Raw genomic sequence first — 17,559 nt, 5'->3', positions numbered from 1 at the left:
CATTTCTACACCAAGAATTGCTTTGATATATTTAGCGAGCGTGCGTGTGTGTGTTTTGCTAGGTTGTGCAAAGTCAGAGGAGCTGACCACCGAGCGAGTCCATTCTGTGGTGGAGGAGATGTTCGTGACTCTCCGTGGCCTGAGCCAGACCAGAGAACACCTCAAGCAGCTGCACAGCATCTACACCGCCAGTGATGGAGTGCACCAGGTGAGAGGCACACACTTCCAACAAAAGAAAACTGCACACCCACGGCCAGCGCACGCAGCGCTACCAGTGTCTGGTCATGTCCTGGTCTTGAAACACATTTGGCTGGGAGGTTCGCTCAGGTGATGCGCATTTACTGCTGGGGTTGAAATGTGGTCACGTGTGTTTCCTCATGAGTGGGCGGTTCAGACTCACATCTATTCTCCAACTGCAGGAAATGTTCATATTATTCCAAACCAGAATATTCCAAACAATAATGCTGCACGGATCCCCTGAGCAGAAGCCTCCCCATGCTGGTCTTGAACCGGGGTCCCCGGTGTGCAATACACACTCCCGGATTGCTACACCAAAAAAGAACATTCAACCGTAGAGGCGAGGCGTGCCGCGGCTCATGAGGGGCCAAACACGCTCGCTTAATCACTGCGGCAAAGATCCACACCTCATTTCCATGGTAACCTGAGCATATCGTCACACTTCTGGCTGTTCCAACTTTTTTACCGCATGTTGTCTGTTTACAATGTCCAGGTATTGATGACACCAGCGTATGATATGTCTACCTCCTCACATGTAAGAACATTCCACCGGTGACTCTGGACAGTGTCCCTGTGCCGTATTTCTGTCCTGGAGTGGCAGTAACAGCAGAGAGGAAGCTGAAGACCTTTGGCCTGTGTTGCTTTTGTCCTCCTCCTGTTTGCGTCACGCCAGCACAAACAGCAGCGAGGAGGAGTTGATTGTGAGAGCCGCTTCTTCAACGATGTGTATTAAGATTATGTAACTCAGAGGGGCCCCTCAGCGCATCCGCAAGCTCCGTCCTTGAGAGGCTCTCACCTCTTTCTTCAGACTCTGCTGCTGTCCTTCTGATTGGGTAGCGTTTCTGAGAGCCACAGGAGTTGATTCTCTTCATCATTTCTCTGCTTTGTGTGTTTGCTCCCACATGTTCAAAATGTATAACAATAAATTCCTGTGGGAGCTTTTTTTTTTGATCATCCATTAGCGTTTTCTGCATTTTATCCACGTCTAAAATATTGTTTAAAGCAAAGTTCACCGTCAGACTAATTTTAATGCAGTCTGAGTGCATTTTAGTTGCTGCCCAGACACAACCTGAGAGTTCCTGCTTCTTCCTCATGCATCGTGTCATTTTCGTCACGCTGCACCTGAAGTTAGAAATGGGCAAATTAAGGACGCACTGATTGGCCAATTGCCTGGCCAAGGACCGGAATCGGCCAGTTTCAGCCCGACGGGCCCAAACTGGTGACTGACTGGTCAGTGTCATGTCTTTCCCATTCCTAACTGTTCACCTGAAGGCACACTGCTTTGCCAGGAGTAGCGGCGAGTTTATTTTTCTGGTAAATTTTCAAAGTAAATTGCCACGTGCAGGTTCGCAATCTCAAAAACAGACCTGAAAACGGCTCAATATAAACACGACCTGTGATTGCAGGTGATAGAAACACATTAATCAAGAGGTAAACGACTAAATGTGTAGAATCTGAGGAAGTTAACAAAGCTGGCAGGCAGCAGGAGATCGCAGCCGTGTGGAGCGACGTGATCGGCGTCGCAGCCAGAACGCAGCTCAGCCGAGCCCGTCAGATATTCAGGTTCAGGTGTGAAAGGTCTTCATTGTGAGAAATGAAGATATAAACCTCCCAGTTTGTAAAACATGGAAGACCAAAAACGAACAACAAACCTAATGAGACACTTCAAACTCCATCGGCCCAGTTTCAGGAAGCTAACAAAGAGAAAGCGCTAATGCTAGGAGGCAGAGCGCGGAGCCCAGACCCGGCCTGCAGCCTCTCCCGTCCCTCATTGGCTGCTGCATTCAACTGCTTTTGTTTTATAAGTAAAAGATATTCAGACACAGCTGATAAACAAAAACTCATTTTCAGAAGAATTTGATTTGTTCCTCTTTCCAGTTGGAGAGCAATTTATTTGTTTATTCATCTATTTATTTATTTTTCAAGTTGTTGAAGTAAGAAACGATCCAGTAACGTGCAACTGTGAGAAACCGTAAGAGTGATGTTTCATGTAATGCTGGAAGTAAAACTTTCCATCGAAGAAAGTCGATTTTGATGTTTTTATCTACTGCCAACTATAGTTCGTAGACATAAAATTGTAATTGACAGAAATAAGTATCGGTAAGTCACTCCAACAATAAAGTCAGAATCGACCAGGAAAATGCAGTCGGTACATCTTTAGTGTAAATATCGTCATCGCCCGTCTGTGTGCGGCCGTGTGAGGAGCCGGCGCTGAGTCAGAACTGTCCTCGCATGTTCCTGATGAATTATGAAAATGATTGCTGTGTAAAAACAGAGCAGCGTGATATCTGCCAGCTGCTGCTTGTTCTCGAAAAACATCAGAAAACATTTCCCAGTATGGCCCCCTCATGCACACACACACACACACACACACACACTCTCTCACACACACACACACACTCACACACGCACACTACACTAGACTAAAGGAGGCGATACCCACGGGCCAAGAGGTTGTCCCCTCTCTGAAGCGTTCGGGCAGGTGTCGGCGCGGGTCTGAGCTTCGTTTCTCTGCCGGCTCCAAATGTACTGGGTCAGACCAGAGCAGCAGCACTTCCTGTCACATGTTTCCTCGCCTCAGAGTTGCATGGAAGTTGCCCATCTCCTGAGCACGTCAAGCTGTGAGTAACTGAACTTCTCGGAAAAAAAACATCAAGAAATCTCAGTGACAGCAGGAGTCTTTATCCAATATACTGACCCCTGCAGAGGGGGAGGGGCTTTAGGTTGTTTTTTTGTCTGAGAAACACAAAATGATGGCGGCTCTTCTTTTTGGTCATCAATTGTTCTCAACTTTATATGAGATTTCCTGAATTGAGAGGAGAAACAATGAGACAAGGGAAGTTACACAACGAACCAAAAGCCTGTGAGACGAGAAAGTGATTCATCAAGGTCTGACTGTGAGGTATAACACTCTGTGGGTGTCACACAGGTAGCACACCTAACACACACACACACACACACACACACACACACACACACACACACACACACACCATCTTCCACTCTCCACAGTGGAGGCCCATATATGGTCGTGTTCACGGATGGTGTTAATGACTTTTCTCTCCCGACAGTAGAACACGCTGTAGTTTCATACATCACCTACAACATACATCAGTTAACAGACACGCAAAACAAAAAAAAAAGGGTTCTCATATTTGCTTGTATCCTGTCTGAAGAGTCAGGTAAACAATGTCTCCTTGTCCAGGCCTTTGTCTTCCTGGACCCTCATGAAGAGAATCGGTTGTTCTCAGTGAGAGAACCCCCCCAGAACACAACCAACAGGTTCCATCGTTGGAAGAGAGTTAAGAGCCAAACACTTTGATAAGTGAATCATTGCTCAGTCTTTGTTTTCATCCCCAAGTGCCACACTTGAGGTCGTTTCTGTCGGGGTGGGTTGTCATGTGGGGGCTGGACGCACGGAGGAGACTTTCAGGTGTGATGACCTTTGGTAACGGCGTTGACTCAGTGCCAAGCGCTTCTAATGAGATGCGTCCTACAACTGGGACCTGCTTTCATTCTGGCCAAAGACATTCCATTCTGCTGCCTTGTATGTTGTCACTGTGTTGTTTTGGAACAGTCATTTATTCATGGACCGTTGTGTGTGTGTGTGTGTGTGTGTGTGTGTGTGTGTGTGTGTGTGTGTGTGTGTGTGTGTGTGTGTGTGTGTGTGTGTGTGTGCTGTTATCATGACTAATTCTGATAATAATTTTGGACCGTGTGGGTGTTTGCGGCTGTGATTTAATCGCTTCACTTTTAGCTTTTTGGAGTGCAGATGAAAATGGAGCGTTTGTGGGGGAGTGTGGGCCGGACTGGTGGGATTGTCGGTCGTGAATCTGCAGGTTGTTGACCCGAACAGGAAGCATTAATGTGTTTACTTCGAGCTGAGTTAGGTAGCTCAAGCCGACCCATGAAGCAGTTGTTATAATTTGTGGTTTATGGAATATGGACAGCAGGGTTCCCCAGGTCTGGTCTGGCTGCTCCTCAGGGACTGGGAGGTGGGTGGGCTGGTTCCTGGTACGCCATATTTAGGGGAGATGATGCATGGGAGAGAAAACAACTGCATGAAGGCTGGACCGGGACAGTAATGAATACGTTTATATGAAATATGGAGCCTCACCAGGCCACTTCTGAAGAGGGGGCCCCAGAGCCTCTTTCTGTGAAAGCAACTTCACTTCCAGTCTTCTGATGAATATTAATACATGCGAATCACAAGCTAACGAGACGGACACCTGCTCACGCAACGGCTACCTTGAATAAAACAGGTACGTGACATCAGAGGGGGGAGCAACGCAAGGACTAACATCCCACCACCAAGACTTATGAAGTCATCAGGTAGCCAAGAGGCAGACATAAGCACGTAACCAATACACGCAGATCTGTAGAGGTGTTTCACTACAACGCCATCAATGTGTCACTGAATACATTTGTGCAGCCCCCTTCCATGAAGTACCTCCTCAACAACTTCCACGCCATCACTTGCTGTTAGTTAATCGTGGATCGTTGAAACGGTAGTTACATTTTTACAGAAGAAACAGAATAATAAGATATCAGCCAACATGCTGGAGGAGCACGCAGGCTACTTCAACTCAAAGTAATCTGGCTTACACGAATGTGTATTCAGTACCGCTCGCTTCTGTGCTTCTACAAAAATACTTCCATTCAACGTAAGACATCCAACTCTTAACTCTCCCACTGGTCACTATCAAGGTACGTGCTCAGAAGAAGACGCGTTCACTGCTCAGTGAGAATTCCACTCAGAATGACTCAAAAGAAAAAAAAGTCAAATGTTCTTTATTCGCTTTTTCATGGCAGGAAAAAAAAAATGCAGATGAGCACCCACTCAGTGTTGAAGAGGAGAGTTTAACCAAAAGGAGGATTTTCACCATTCAGGGGGTTAAATGTGAATTATTTTTATCAGATGAACAAGAAAAACAAAACTGTTGTGTATGTAAAAAAAAATATAGTTGTTTCTCCCTCTCAGAAATATTCTCGTAACATCATGTGGCGTCCTGACCCGCAGGTTAAGAACCAGTAAAAATTCCCACAAATCTGCTCCGCTGGAAACGACCAAGAATGAGCCATAAAGAGCGTGGAGCGTCATAAAACAGCAGCTGTCAGTGGTTCATCTCAGAAGTGAATCTTTTTCCTCCCACAAACTACATTTTTGATGCGTCTCTTCCATTTTAAATGTACTAAAAGAAGAGTCTAAACACAAAGAACGCTTCATCGCCATGACGTCCAGCATCGTCCAGCGCAGACACAACGTCCCCTGTCTTCATTTAAACTGTCAGGATTTTATTTAACGTCATCCAAAAGACTTGAACGGCTTAGCAAAGACATTTTTCACCTCCTCATCGCTTCTTTATGACTGCAGAATACAAAACAGGCCGGCCGCGTATATTCAGTGGCCATAAATGTCTGTTTACAGGCTGTCAAGCTCATCATCTGGTATAATCCACGCCGCCTTGATCCAGTCATGCTCTTTATTCCACTTTGATTTGAGCTAAAAACCAATTAACATTCTGGTTCTGGGCTCTTTCACGGTAGAGCCAAGCTGGCGCACTCAGTTGAACCTACTCGCTGGCGCTCGGCGGGAAAGAGGCGGCGCTTCCATCAACAGGTGATTCCTCCCTGGTCACAGAGCAGTACAGGAACATTTCTCCAGCCCAGCGTTTGAGCGCGTAGCTGTGGTGCTGGATCCCGTAGATAAGACCAGGAAGAGGACGCTGTTTTTGGTAACCTGTCGGACCCCAGACCCTGATCCCGGCGATCGCTTTATGGTCTGTGAGGATGTCAATCATGTGAGACTGGACAATGAGGCTGATCCTGAATCTAAGAACCTAAAGTTCTCCAGATGAAGGATCGTACGTGAGTGATCCTGCAGGCCACCACAGGTTCTCTTACAGGCCTGGAGAGAGCAGGGAGGTTAGATTCACCTCAGCTGTGTATCACTCGATCCCACCCATGGCTACGATGTGTTCTGGGGTTTGTGTGCAAGGTATTTCCAGCTCTGAGAGATCCTAAGCCTGACTATTTTAAGAGCTCTGCCACTCCGTTTTTCGAATGAAGCTCTTTCAAGTCTTATCTTGGTCCTCGCTGCTCGCTCAGACAGCAGAGTTCACTCCCACCAGAGGGGGGGAAAAAAACCTGTCCTGGATTCCTCATCTGTTAACATCGAGGCCTATAAATGGTACATTCTTTGCTGGGTGGCTGGACAGAAAAAGCTCACTCCCTCCTCCTGCTATAGAGCCTTTTTTGTTTTGTCTCATGGATTCCATTTAAAGAATAGTCGTAGGTGTTCGTGAGGTTGCTGTTCCACCTCTGCACCTCATCTCCTCCATGCTCATTCTCCCAAAGTCCTGCTTTTTACCTTCACACTGACAGGAAATCAAAGAAAACTGCCCAGACTACAGGTTTTCCTATCAATCTAAACAGAGAATGGCAGCCTGCTCCGAACGCCTCTCTGTGGTTGGACTGGTTAGACCATCAATGCTGCACTCTGCTGCTCTGCTACATGATCAGCTCCTTGCCAGTTGCTGTCGTGAGGCTCATCTTTGGCTTCATAAGTGCAGTGTGGATTGATTTTGAAGGAAGAATCAATGCACTGGAAGTGACTTTTTTATGCATTTTTAGGCTGTTTTGGACCGCACAAATGACAAAAACCAATAACAATCCAGATGTTGGGGGAACATCCCTGGAGTCGTGCCCACAGGGACAACAAAGATTTCAATTTTTGTGTGATATGATGTCATGATTATAACATGTGTTTCGGATGTTTTGTTTGTACCTTTTAAGGACGGATGTGTTCAGGAATACTGAGGTGACCACCTGACCCTGCACCCGCGGCTAAACGGAACTCTCTACAAAAAAATGTGTTCGCTAACTGTCGTACTCTGGTGTGTCATCTGTTGTGTTCCAGGCCACCTATCGTCCGTTCCTGCGTCAGATCCTGGAGGAAATATTTCACCCCGACCGACATGAATGTCCAGACATTGAGCACATGTCCGGCGGCCTCACAGACCTGCTGAAGACTGGCTTCAGTATGTTCATGAAGGTCAGACGGCACCATACCTGTAGATGTAACGCGGTCAGCTGAGTCGCGTCTTCACCTGGCTGGTGACAGTGAAACAGCTTCTGGTGTGTCTGTTGATGGCCTCATGAAACAGCCTGAGCACTCAGTGTCAGCAGTGGACGTGCATCCACTCACCCTCCAGATACACCAGGAGAGCTTCACCTTGAGACAGGAAGAGGGATTTAATCTGCTGCTTTTCACCACTATGTGACCTTTACTATATCCTGGATGCTGGGCGTGAACACACACACACACACACACACACACACACACACACACACTGTAGTGCATCTAGAAACAAATCATGGCAGCTGGGAATTGAACCATCAACCCCGGAGTGACCCGAGAGCTTTTAAGCCCCCTGAATAAGCTTCAAAACCACCCTCTCAGATTAAGATGTAAAAGTTGTCATGCTAGCCAAGTGTTGTTTTTTTTTTTTGTGAAACAGACATGTAGCTGTGGGCTTGTGGGTAATGTATACCCACCACAGAGCAGATCACTATCCGCAGACTGTTTATCCGACATCTGGGCCTGCTTAAACTGATGATTACCCTGGAGGAGGAATTAGGCTGGTTGCATAACCGTGGCCTGGTTTTGCACAAATTAACAAACTTGGCCCCCAAACCACCAACTCAGACAGACAGGGGCCATAAACCTGAACTTGGAGAGATCTATAGCAGCGCACTGCACTCCTCGATGTAATGAAACACACCAGTAAAACATCTATTTTTAACAACAGAGCCTCCTCTGTACCGCTGGTTTCATTCCCACGTGGAATAAAGCCGAGTGTAGCTTCGCTTTAACTGCCACGCTAAACTGTCTGCAACCAATTATCAGTGTGTTTGGTCCCAAAGCCTAAATCTCACAGGTGACCTCGCTCCTGCTGAAGTGGTGAGCACGGCTCCTCCTACACACAACATTTCAGTTCCAAGCGTTTCTCATTTGTGACATTTACGAAAACCGGTAGAAGCACCAGTCAAAGAAGCGTGTATAAGAGGCTACGGGTCATTTCGGTTGGAGGGCTCGCTTCAGTTAATGATGTTGCTGGGCGTCAACATATCGTATCCATATAGTACGCGATATGTTAGTGTTGTGCCGAAACCATGTCAAAACCGATACCGTAATAAACGGAAATACGTCACCACAAGTAAGCGAGTAAAATTAAACCCGTTCAGGAAGCCAGTTGGCAATTTTAGCATTTTTTTTTAGCCGGTAGGGATTTAGATTTACTGATTAGTGCGCTGAAGTTCCAGAGTAGCCGGTGTTGGACTGCTCCCATCAGCAGACACCACGATCAGAACGCCTGCGTGAGGCTGTTTACAGCTGCCGGCGAGCGCAGAGGCACTGCAAAACTCCTACGACTGGAAAAACTGAAGGTGTAACACTCAACTATGTGGACTTTTCTCCGAACAACAGCTTTCAAAAGACTTAAAAATCAAAAGAGAACCGTGTGAGACGTTAAGAGGGAAATGTCTCCTTCACTGACACGTGCCAGCAGCACAGCACACTGATGCTGCCCAAGAGCTCAAGACACAAACCCAGAAAACCATTTGTTTACTTTGTAACTGAGTGGTTTATGAAGATGGATCGTTTCTAATGTAAACATTTTATTCTGAAAAGTAAGCAGTAACATCATCAGTCAGATTAACGGAGCGCAGTATTTCCTTCTGAAATATGGTAGAAGAAAACTATAAAGTATCAAGTACATTACCAGAGTAAATGTATTTATTACCTGGACACTTTACACCACACAACCTAAAAATGTATGAACACACTCAGTGGATGTCCCCCGTCCCCCGTCCCCCGGCCCCAGGTGTCCCATGGCAGTCCACATGGTGTAACCTTGTGCAGGTGCTGCTCCTCCTCACATGGAGGATGTGTGTATGAGGCACTGAAAACCTCTCTGAATACAGAATACATGCAGAAGAAGTCGTATTCACAGGAACGCGCTGATTCACACCTTTTTTTTTCTAAAAACACACGTTGAATCCTGCCTGACACGCTTCACACGCCTGCCTGCCAGTGCTTCACGTGTACAGCCACTCTCGCCTCGGGTCCGCCCCCTGCAGCTCTGATTGAGTGGTTACTTGTCAAAGGCAGCAGATGTGGCTTAACTGTGGCTCCCCCGACCAATAGCGCACCGCCATTATTTCCCCAAGAGCCAATCACACGCAGCAGACCCGCCAGCGCTCACTCTGCTGCTCCAACACACCACAAAGTGACAATTCATAACAATCATATCCTGTTTTCTGCTTTGTCAGCGAATGTCTGCCAGGGCTTCCTCATGCAGGGGATGGGGTGAAGGTGGCATGTGTTATATGACAGTGAGCATGTGTGTGTGTGCGTGTGTGTGTGTGTGTGTACAGCTGTTGGCATAGCCACGTGTCCGCTATCATAACACCGTGGCGTAAAGCCGGGGCTTTGTTTGGCGATGCAGCGACCTGTCCTGGTCGAGATCTGCTCAGGTTGCCAGCTGAGTTGTGACTCAGAAACCAGACGGGGGGGAACTTGTTTATCACAGGGGGAGCCGGGCAGCATTGGCAGCCCACGCAGCCTAAAATTACACTCAAGACAACGTCTCCTCTCCTCCCCAGGTGAGCCGTCCACATCCCAGCGACAACCCTCTGCTCCTCCTCTTCCTGGTGGGCGGAGTCACACCCTCAGAGCTTCGTCTCATCAAGGAAGTTGTTACAACAACTAAACCAGGAGCTCAGGTGAGTCCAAAGATTACAGTATCGGCCAACTACCAAATGATCAACAGCTGTCAATCATTTACGACGTAACCATAGTTTCCTGCTTCCTGCTGATTTGTCCACTTTCATTAAATGCATTTACACCGCATGGGCGGCGTGGCTCAGAGGTAGAGCGGCCGTCTCGCGACAGAAGGGTTGCTGGTTCGATCCTCACCATGTTGAAGTATCCTTGAGCAAGATACTGAACCCCCAATTGATGAGTAGGTTGGTGCCATGCATGCCAGCCTCTCCACCATCAGTGTGTGTGTGTGTGTGTGTGTGTGTGTGTGTGTGTGTGTGAACGGCTGAATGAGGTGACATTGTAAAGCGCCTTGAGTGCCGCTAAGGGAGAAAGGCGCTGTATAAAAATGAGTCCATTTACCGTTTACGTTTGCGGGGACGGCTCACGCTAAAGGTAATGACACCAGAGTTAGCAAGCAGCGTCTGCTGCTGTCCCCGTGTAGGTGGACAAAACAACGACCACCTCGGAACAAGAAATAGACTCTAAATATAAAAATCCAGAAGTTCCTTCAGTAAACCCATGAGGTGGATGATGGATGACCATTTCATTCCCTGTAACTTAGTTACTGTGTTATGTGCGATTGTTGAGGACAACAGATTCCACGGGGAGATTCTGCCCTGGTTTGTATTCATGATGATGATGCCAATATTGAATGCTTGTGTCTGATGTCACCCCGCACCCTGGGCTCAAGGTCCCGGTGAGCCTCCAGTGGTGACTGAGGAGAACAAGACAGTATTCTCACACTGTCAAAAAGAAGGAGACGAGTGGCGCCGGCCGACTGTCAGGTCTTGATGTTGTAGGAAAATGGGCCAACACAAAGATCCGAGAAACAGATTCTTATGAGTCAATGAGCGGGTCGGAGCAGGACGTACAGTGTTAGTACTCACCAAATGTGGTCCAAGGAAGCTGGTGAACTGGGTCACAGGTACCTGAGACCCAGGATTCACGCACTGGAAGAGTGCAGCTGACAGAAGAACTCCAGTCCCTCCAACTGCAGGATAATTGATCGACTGCAATGTTAAGTAATCGTCTAAATGAGAGATATTGTTAGTGAGCTGCTGAGGAACACGGTGACACGGATGAATCAGCCACACACTCCACTGGCCTATATTACTGTATCGGCTGTTCAGCCTGTAGAAAGATGCTCATTGAGTTACATGGAACTCACACACACACACACACACACACACACACACACTCTCATTTATAACATTGAAGCTACTTTAGGTGCGTCATCTCATCAGCTGCACACAATCAGACCACCGGAGATAATAGGAGAAGCCTGGATGGTGACTGAGCTGCTGATACCTGGATGTGAGAGCGGCCAGACATCAGGCTGACCTACATACAGGCAGCAGCTGGAGATGTACCACGCTCATCTGAGCTGTTAATGATTTTAATTACACACATGAGATGGGGTGTGTGTGTGTGTGTGTGTGTGTGTGTGTGTGTGTGTGTGTCAGCCCATGTGTTTAAGTGCTGGTTACATATGCAGTCCACACCGGCGTGCAAAACATGGGAATGAATGTGTCCTCTGGGTGAGAGCAGGGCGAGGAGGGGGACCGTGCTGTGTAACGTGGCGTTGAGGCCGGGGACACTCGGAGGTCTGGCCCTCCTTCCCTAATCAGGGAGACAGACTAAAGCTTATATAATATCCTGGACCACACACACACACACACACACACACTGACCTCACTTTCTGAGCACATACATGCCCAACATACGGTTTACCAGCAGGTTGGTGTGTGCCGATGTGAGGCATCAGTCACCCTGAAACCGTTCTAGCGTTCCTTGCGGACATGATTCCTCTGAAACGGTCTGGCTGAGCCACCACAAATAAGCCCGCCGCCAATTTAAGGTGCTGACCTGATGTTGTAGCAGCGCTGCCGCCAAGACACACAGCTTCCACCGGCACAGCCAGGTTCAGCTCGACTGCAGGAGGGTCCAGATTTGTGTCACTGTGATTCGGATGAAGTCAAACAGGAGAAAACTTAACAAAAAAAACTCCTGCACCTCCATTTCAGACGCGAGACGTTTGCTGTGAGTCGTCTGCGCTCTGTGTCACTGTGGTTACACATTTGTCAGACGTGCACCTCGTTAATTAAATGTCAGCCGTGGTTTCACATGAAGGTCTGCTGTCTGAATAAGCTCCCGGGTCACTTCCCCATCACTGCCATGACAACAAGCCTCCTGCAGCCCCAGCCAGGCCGGAGGCTCGCTGGTGGAGGAAGAAGCAGCTGCTCTCACCACTCCTGAGTTAAAGCAACACTCCAGCGTTCGAGGAATCATTAGACTGACGGGAAGAAAGAGTCCCTTTTCTCCTCTTACTGCGAGTAAGCTTAGCACAATGAATGGTGGTCAATGGGCACGTTAGCATACCTCTGCCAAAAGTCACTTTTCTCCTAAAAAAAAAAATCCTCCTGGATGAATAACAATTCTCCAGATATTACAGCTTTAGAATGAGATCCGACGTGTGAACCACTTCCTGTCTGGGCGCGTGGGTTTGTTGTTGTTTCTGGTGCCGCATAAAACACAATAAAAGCAAAGTTCATTCAACATAAAAACACTCATCCTAGCCCAAACTGGGACCTTCCAGACAGAACTCGGCTTAGAAGCCAGAGCACCTGATTCGTGCACCTTTACGGTCAAGAATAATCACTGCGACGTCGGCGGCCACCTCACTGGCCCATGGTGGGTAACACGCCGTGACCTGTTTTAACCTTAACTCGTGTGTTGTGCTGGCTGCCAGGTGCTGGTTCTCTCCACGCGGCTGCTGAGGCCCACTGATGTCCCCGAGCTGCTCTTCACCTCCCAAAGACTGGTGCCTGATATCGGAGTGTGAGACACGCACGCCGCCACCGCCACCGCTGACTTCTCAACATGTCTTCAGATGGGCATCAAGATGTGAAACTTGTGAATTTGTGTGGTTCAGAGCATGGAAGTGGGTCAAACACACCTGGAGAGGTGCCGGCCAACCACAACAGTACGGAAAACGGAAAACTCCAGCTGCGTCTGCTCAGTGCGGTTTTTGAAACATTCCCGCCGGTGTGAATGGCGATGCTGAACTGTACCGTGACATCAAACTGACGTCTTAACGTGTTTCTGGGTCAAACCTCATTAAAAAGGTCCCGTCAAGCACACGTGTGTGAAAGTGTTGTTTGTGTCTACAGCCCAGATTGTTCGCGTTTTCGACCAGGATGTGTGTGTGAGGTATGAACGGAGGACGGTGTCATGGGGGGGGGGACACACACTCACCTCCTCATCTCACCCTGTTGGCGAAGGACCGCCCCCACCCTGACCTCAGCCCGCCACAGGAGTGATGGGAGCAACTCCCTGGAGTGACTCAGCGTTTTGGGCTTGGGACGATCAGAAGTCTAATAACTCCTGGATGATAAATAAACGGCTCCGGCCTGTAATAACAAACACAGCCAGGCTTTATTGGAGAGCTGCTCGGCCTCTGGGAGGCCTCAGTTCTCAGAAGAGCCTCCAGTAAAACGAGGGCAGCTCAGGACGCCGAATGTGTTTTTGCTGTTTCTCTTGCTTTCGTACTCATTTGAGTGTCCGTCATTCGTCTGTGGGCTCCTCCATCTGGTGGAGGAGCAGCGATTAAGAAACAGAGCCAAGTCCGATTCATCATCATTTTATTGTGAACTGACAAATAAATAACAGGCCCTTTGGACTTTTCCCGTTTAAAGTGCATCAGTGTTCATAAACGCCACATGCTACATACTGCTGCGCCGCTACACCTCCACCCTCACCCCTCCATCAGGCTCCTGGGTGCTGTTAAAAATACAATGCAGATACTGACATACAATAGAGTGCGCACGCACACACACACACACACACACACACACAGAGCGGCCTGGAGCCCCGGCTCAAGTGGCTGCTATATTAATACACACGTTTAGTGGCTGTGTGAACAAGGGCCGCCACAACGGCCCACAGCTAAAAATAAGAGTCCCTCAGAGGCTCTGTTGCCAGGAGAACGTGATGTAGAGTTTGACTTTCAAAAGCAGAGTTCAGTCGGCTTCAGACTGCTGCTCTCGTCCTTTGTCCTCCCCATGAACAACGTCCCGGCCCCGGGCAGGACAGACACCCGCCACCAGTCACCTGCCCGCTGCAGCGTTCAGGACTTCAGCTGGGAAGCATCTTCTCTGCTCAACGCTTTCTTCCTTCTGCGGCCGCCCCGGGTCGCGTTCAGCTCCCAGCCTTGTCACACCGAGGTGACGGTCCTGACTTTGGCTGACAGCGCCTGCTTGAAGCGCCTCTTCAGGTCTTGCATGTTGGGAGACTTGGGCCTGGGGATGAGGGGCGAGCGCCTCTTCTCTGTGGCGGCGCCAGCAGAGGTGTGTGACGGGTTGGAGGCGGGGAGCGGCTGCTTCGCTAGCTGGCAGCACAGCCTGTAGAAAGCCCCGTGCACCTGGCTGTAGTCCTCGCTGGCGGACACCTCATAGAAGGTGCAGCCCAGCGTCCCGGCTAGCAGAGGCCCCTGCTGGGGGTCCACGTGCCTCAGGTGCAGCAGGTCTGCCTTGTTGGCCAGCAGGATGACGGGGGGCATGCTGGCACCGCCCGTACGCACAACCAGCTGATGGAGCTGCTCCATCAAGTCGAAACTCTGCCTGTCGGTCACAGAGTACACCAGCACGACCGCGTCAGCCCACTGGATGGAGCAGGTCACGTGATCAGCTAGCATGACGCCATTATCCGTCATCTGGGGAACAAAGAGGGAACCTGATTAAATTAAACCTCACATCGACTCGGTTAAACATTCGCCGATCCTGCAGATCTGGTGACTGGAATGTTGATGGAGATATAGAGTTACGGGGGGGGGGGGGGGGGGGAGGCTGTGTCATTACACCCATTACGCAGATTTGGCTAAAATATGTGTACACACATACACACACACCTTTGTTGTTGGACTTCTGCCTGATCCAGAGGAGCTTCAGTTATTATCTTTCTACTCAAATCCATGTTGTTGTCAACTCTAGTTACTAAACTGCCGTGTGTGTGTGTGTGTGTGTGTGTGTGTGTGTGTGCGCATGCACGTGTTTTTTGTGGGTTTTGGGTTTTTTTTTACCTCTGCACCGGGGGTGTCCTGAACCTGGATGGTCACTTGCTCTCCGTCCACCTGGACCTCTCGGGAGTACAGGTTACCTACACACACACACGCGCACGGTTAACGGTTTAAACGCGGTGTTCCCTCTCCTCTTCCCTCGTTTCTAAGCTTCTCTGCCACTCACCGGCGTTTCTCTCGTAGTCTCCGATGAAGCGCCGCGTCAGGAACCTCACCACGAGCGCTGGAGGGAAGCAAACACAGTCGTGAGACTCGAATATCGCCGAACAAAACACCCCCCCCCCCCCCCACGGGTCCGACGTTCGTCCGTGTCCTTACCGGTTTTCCCGACTCCGCTGCCTCCTATCACCGCTATTTTGATGACCCGGTTCGGCACCGGGCTCTCCGGCGCCGCGCACTCTGCGATGGTCGTCATGTTCTGGATCAGACGCATTCTTCTCAGTTCCGGTCCCGAAACAAACAGTAAGAAAAAGCTTAGTAAGAACTCTAGTTCTCTTCCCTCCGGCCTGACAGGAACAAGTGACAAGGAGGAAGAGCCCGGGTCTCGCGCGCCGACCGTTGCTGTAGCTGCTGCTACGGGGAGAGATGCGCTCGCGGCTTTTATAGAGCTGGAGCGAAGCTTGCGTCTGATTGGCTGACGCTGCCCCCCCTCCCACCCGATCCTTCCCCTCCCATCCCGTACCCCGTGCTTCCCCCCGCCTCCACGTGCATCCGCGAGCTAAACGGCAGCGGGAAAAGCTTCAGCAGGTGAGACGGGCTGGACCTGTCGAGGCATGTCAGTGAGCTGAATCCTCCACACAGGGTGCTAATGGCTGCTAACACCCCCACACACACACGCACACACACACACAAACATACCTCTCAAGCATTCATGCCATGGGATGTAAAGGCTGCCAATCCTCACCATCCTGACCCAGGAACAGTTGGACCTCAGCCATGGCCCAGGGTGGGCCACCTCTGGGCTCCTGGACTCAGCCACGGCCCAGGGTGGGCCACCTCTGGACTCCTAGACTCAGCCACGGCCCAGGGTGGGCCACCTCTGGGCTCCTAGACTCAGCCACGGCCCAGGGTGGGCCACCTCTGGGCTCCTGGACTCAGCCACGGCCCAAGGTGGGCCACCTCTGGGCTCCTAGACTCAGCCACGGCCCAGGGTGGGCCACCTCTGGGCTCCTAGACTCAGCCACGGCCCAGGGTGGGCCACCTCTGGGCTCCTGGACTCAGACTCAGACTCAGACTCTGACATTCACTGCCTCTGCATCTGAAGTGTGGTGCGACTTCATCCGACTCATGAAACAAATCCATGTAGCAGAAATTCCTCTGAAGCAGGTCGTGAGGGCCACTTGCGGCTCAGTTGCGGCCCGGATGTGGGACGTGTTTGGACCAAATATTCAAGGTTTCCTGCTTCAGAGGCGCATCCGGCCCAGATGTGGGCCACTTCTGGCCTCTTTCGGTCAGCCACAGCTCTGATGTGGTCAAATACTCATCGACCTGCATCTGACGTTGCGGTGCTGCTTCACCTGCTAGCGAGGGAGGGGCTGTCCTTCGGCAGCTGAAACACGCTGGTGTTCTGAACAGGAAACGCTTCAGCAGCTGCTCAGATTCATCTTTTCTTTGTCCCACTTTCTGGTCGCCGTCTGTGCCGCGGCCCCCGTGCGCCTCCCCCTGCGTCTGTCATTCAGGCTCATGTACTCTGAGGTATTTTGGCATCCAGTGCTTCTGTGATTATGGTCTGGTATGTATTTTTGATAAGAGCGCTGATGACAGCCGGCTGCGCTGAAATATGAAATTAGTGGCCAGACGTGGTTGCTAGGTGTGTTCGCGCGCAGCTGCCCGTCTAACCACATCACAGCCGGCTCCGCCCACCGCACGCTGCTTTTTTCCAACTTAATACTGCGTGCTCGTCTTTCATGACACTTTCTCTCGTGAGCCTGCACCTCTCAGCTTCAACACTGAGGCTCAGACCTTCGATATTTTAAACGGAGGGTGTGTCGTCGTCGCCTCAGCCCCCGTGCCGCTGCATCCTCCCCAGCAGCGTGGCGTGCTTGGAGCGACTCTCAGGCCAAGAGTCAGACGGCGGCAGGGAAGAACAACAACAAAAAAGATCTTTATTTTGTGTATCAGAAACACAGCGGTGCAGCAACGTCACTAAACCCTGGAGTGTGTTGTCGTGCCCTGGGGCCACATCACTTTTCCCCGAGGGAGGACCGGAGGAGCATTGAAGCACCTCTGACAACTCACTCCCAACAAGAGAAGAAGAGTGTCACTCACACCCAGGCGACAATGGAGAGATAGAGAGGCTGAAACGGGGGTCATCCTCAGCTGGGGTGTGGACAATTGTCAGGGAGAATTCTGGGTATTCACTGAAAACAGAGGAATGTGGAGTTAATTGGGGGCTGGCAGAGGAGGGGATGAGGGGCAGGTG

The 17,559-nt window shown here is 50.0% G+C and overlaps 2 protein-coding genes across 4 annotated transcripts in view; one reads left to right on the top strand and one right to left on the bottom strand.

Moving 5' to 3' along the window:
- Nucleotides 1-13,194, top strand: part of scfd2 (sec1 family domain containing 2) — an 87,696-nt gene extending 74,502 nt beyond the window's left edge. Inside the window, exons 6-9 of one of the 3 annotated variants that reach the window (XM_086224641.1) lie at nt 63-208; nt 7,157-7,277; nt 9,904-10,023; nt 12,813-13,194. In XM_086224641.1, coding sequence (XP_086080767.1) covers nt 63-208; nt 7,157-7,277; nt 9,904-10,010 — 374 coding nt within the window. In that variant the 3' untranslated portion in view covers nt 10,011-10,023; nt 12,813-13,194. Of the gene's footprint in view, nt 1-62; nt 209-730; nt 1,112-7,156; nt 7,292-9,903; nt 10,024-12,812 lie in introns of those variants that run through there. The other 2 variants (XM_086224640.1, XM_086224642.1) reach the window with 2 other exon arrangements.
- Nucleotides 13,195-13,687: 493 nt separating this feature from the next.
- On the bottom strand, nt 13,688-15,724 carry rasl11b (RAS-like, family 11, member B). The gene is made up of 4 exons (XM_086224000.1): nt 15,456-15,724; nt 15,304-15,360; nt 15,141-15,217; nt 13,688-14,774 (listed from the first exon to the last, which is right to left on the bottom strand). The coding sequence occupies exons 1-4, from the start codon at nt 15,568-15,570 to the stop codon at nt 14,277-14,279; spliced, it is 747 nt and encodes a 248-aa protein (XP_086080126.1). The 5' UTR covers nt 15,571-15,724; the 3' UTR covers nt 13,688-14,276.
- Nucleotides 15,725-17,559: the final 1,835 nt, after the last annotated feature.

The sequence above is a fragment of the Aulostomus chinensis genome, chromosome 14 (assembly GCF_037954235.1).
Source record: "Aulostomus chinensis isolate RoL2024-O1b breed Wild chromosome 14, RoL_Achi_v1.0, whole genome shotgun sequence".
Lineage (NCBI taxonomy): Eukaryota > Metazoa > Chordata > Actinopteri > Syngnathiformes > Aulostomidae > Aulostomus > Aulostomus chinensis.
This window is presented reverse-complemented; position numbering and strand designations above follow the sequence as displayed.

Coding starts and splice junctions, on each gene's coding strand:
- rasl11b (XM_086224000.1), bottom strand. CDS start 15,570: ATGCGTCTGATCCAGAACATGACGACCATCGCAGAGTGCGCGGCGCCG. Junction 15,218..15,303: donor AGACTACGAGAGAAACGCCG/GTGAGTGGCAGA, acceptor GTGTGTGTGTAG/GTAACCTGTACTCCCGAGAG. Junction 14,775..15,140: donor AGGACACCCCCGGTGCAGAG/GTAAAAAAAAAC, acceptor TTTGTTCCCCAG/ATGACGGATAATGGCGTCAT.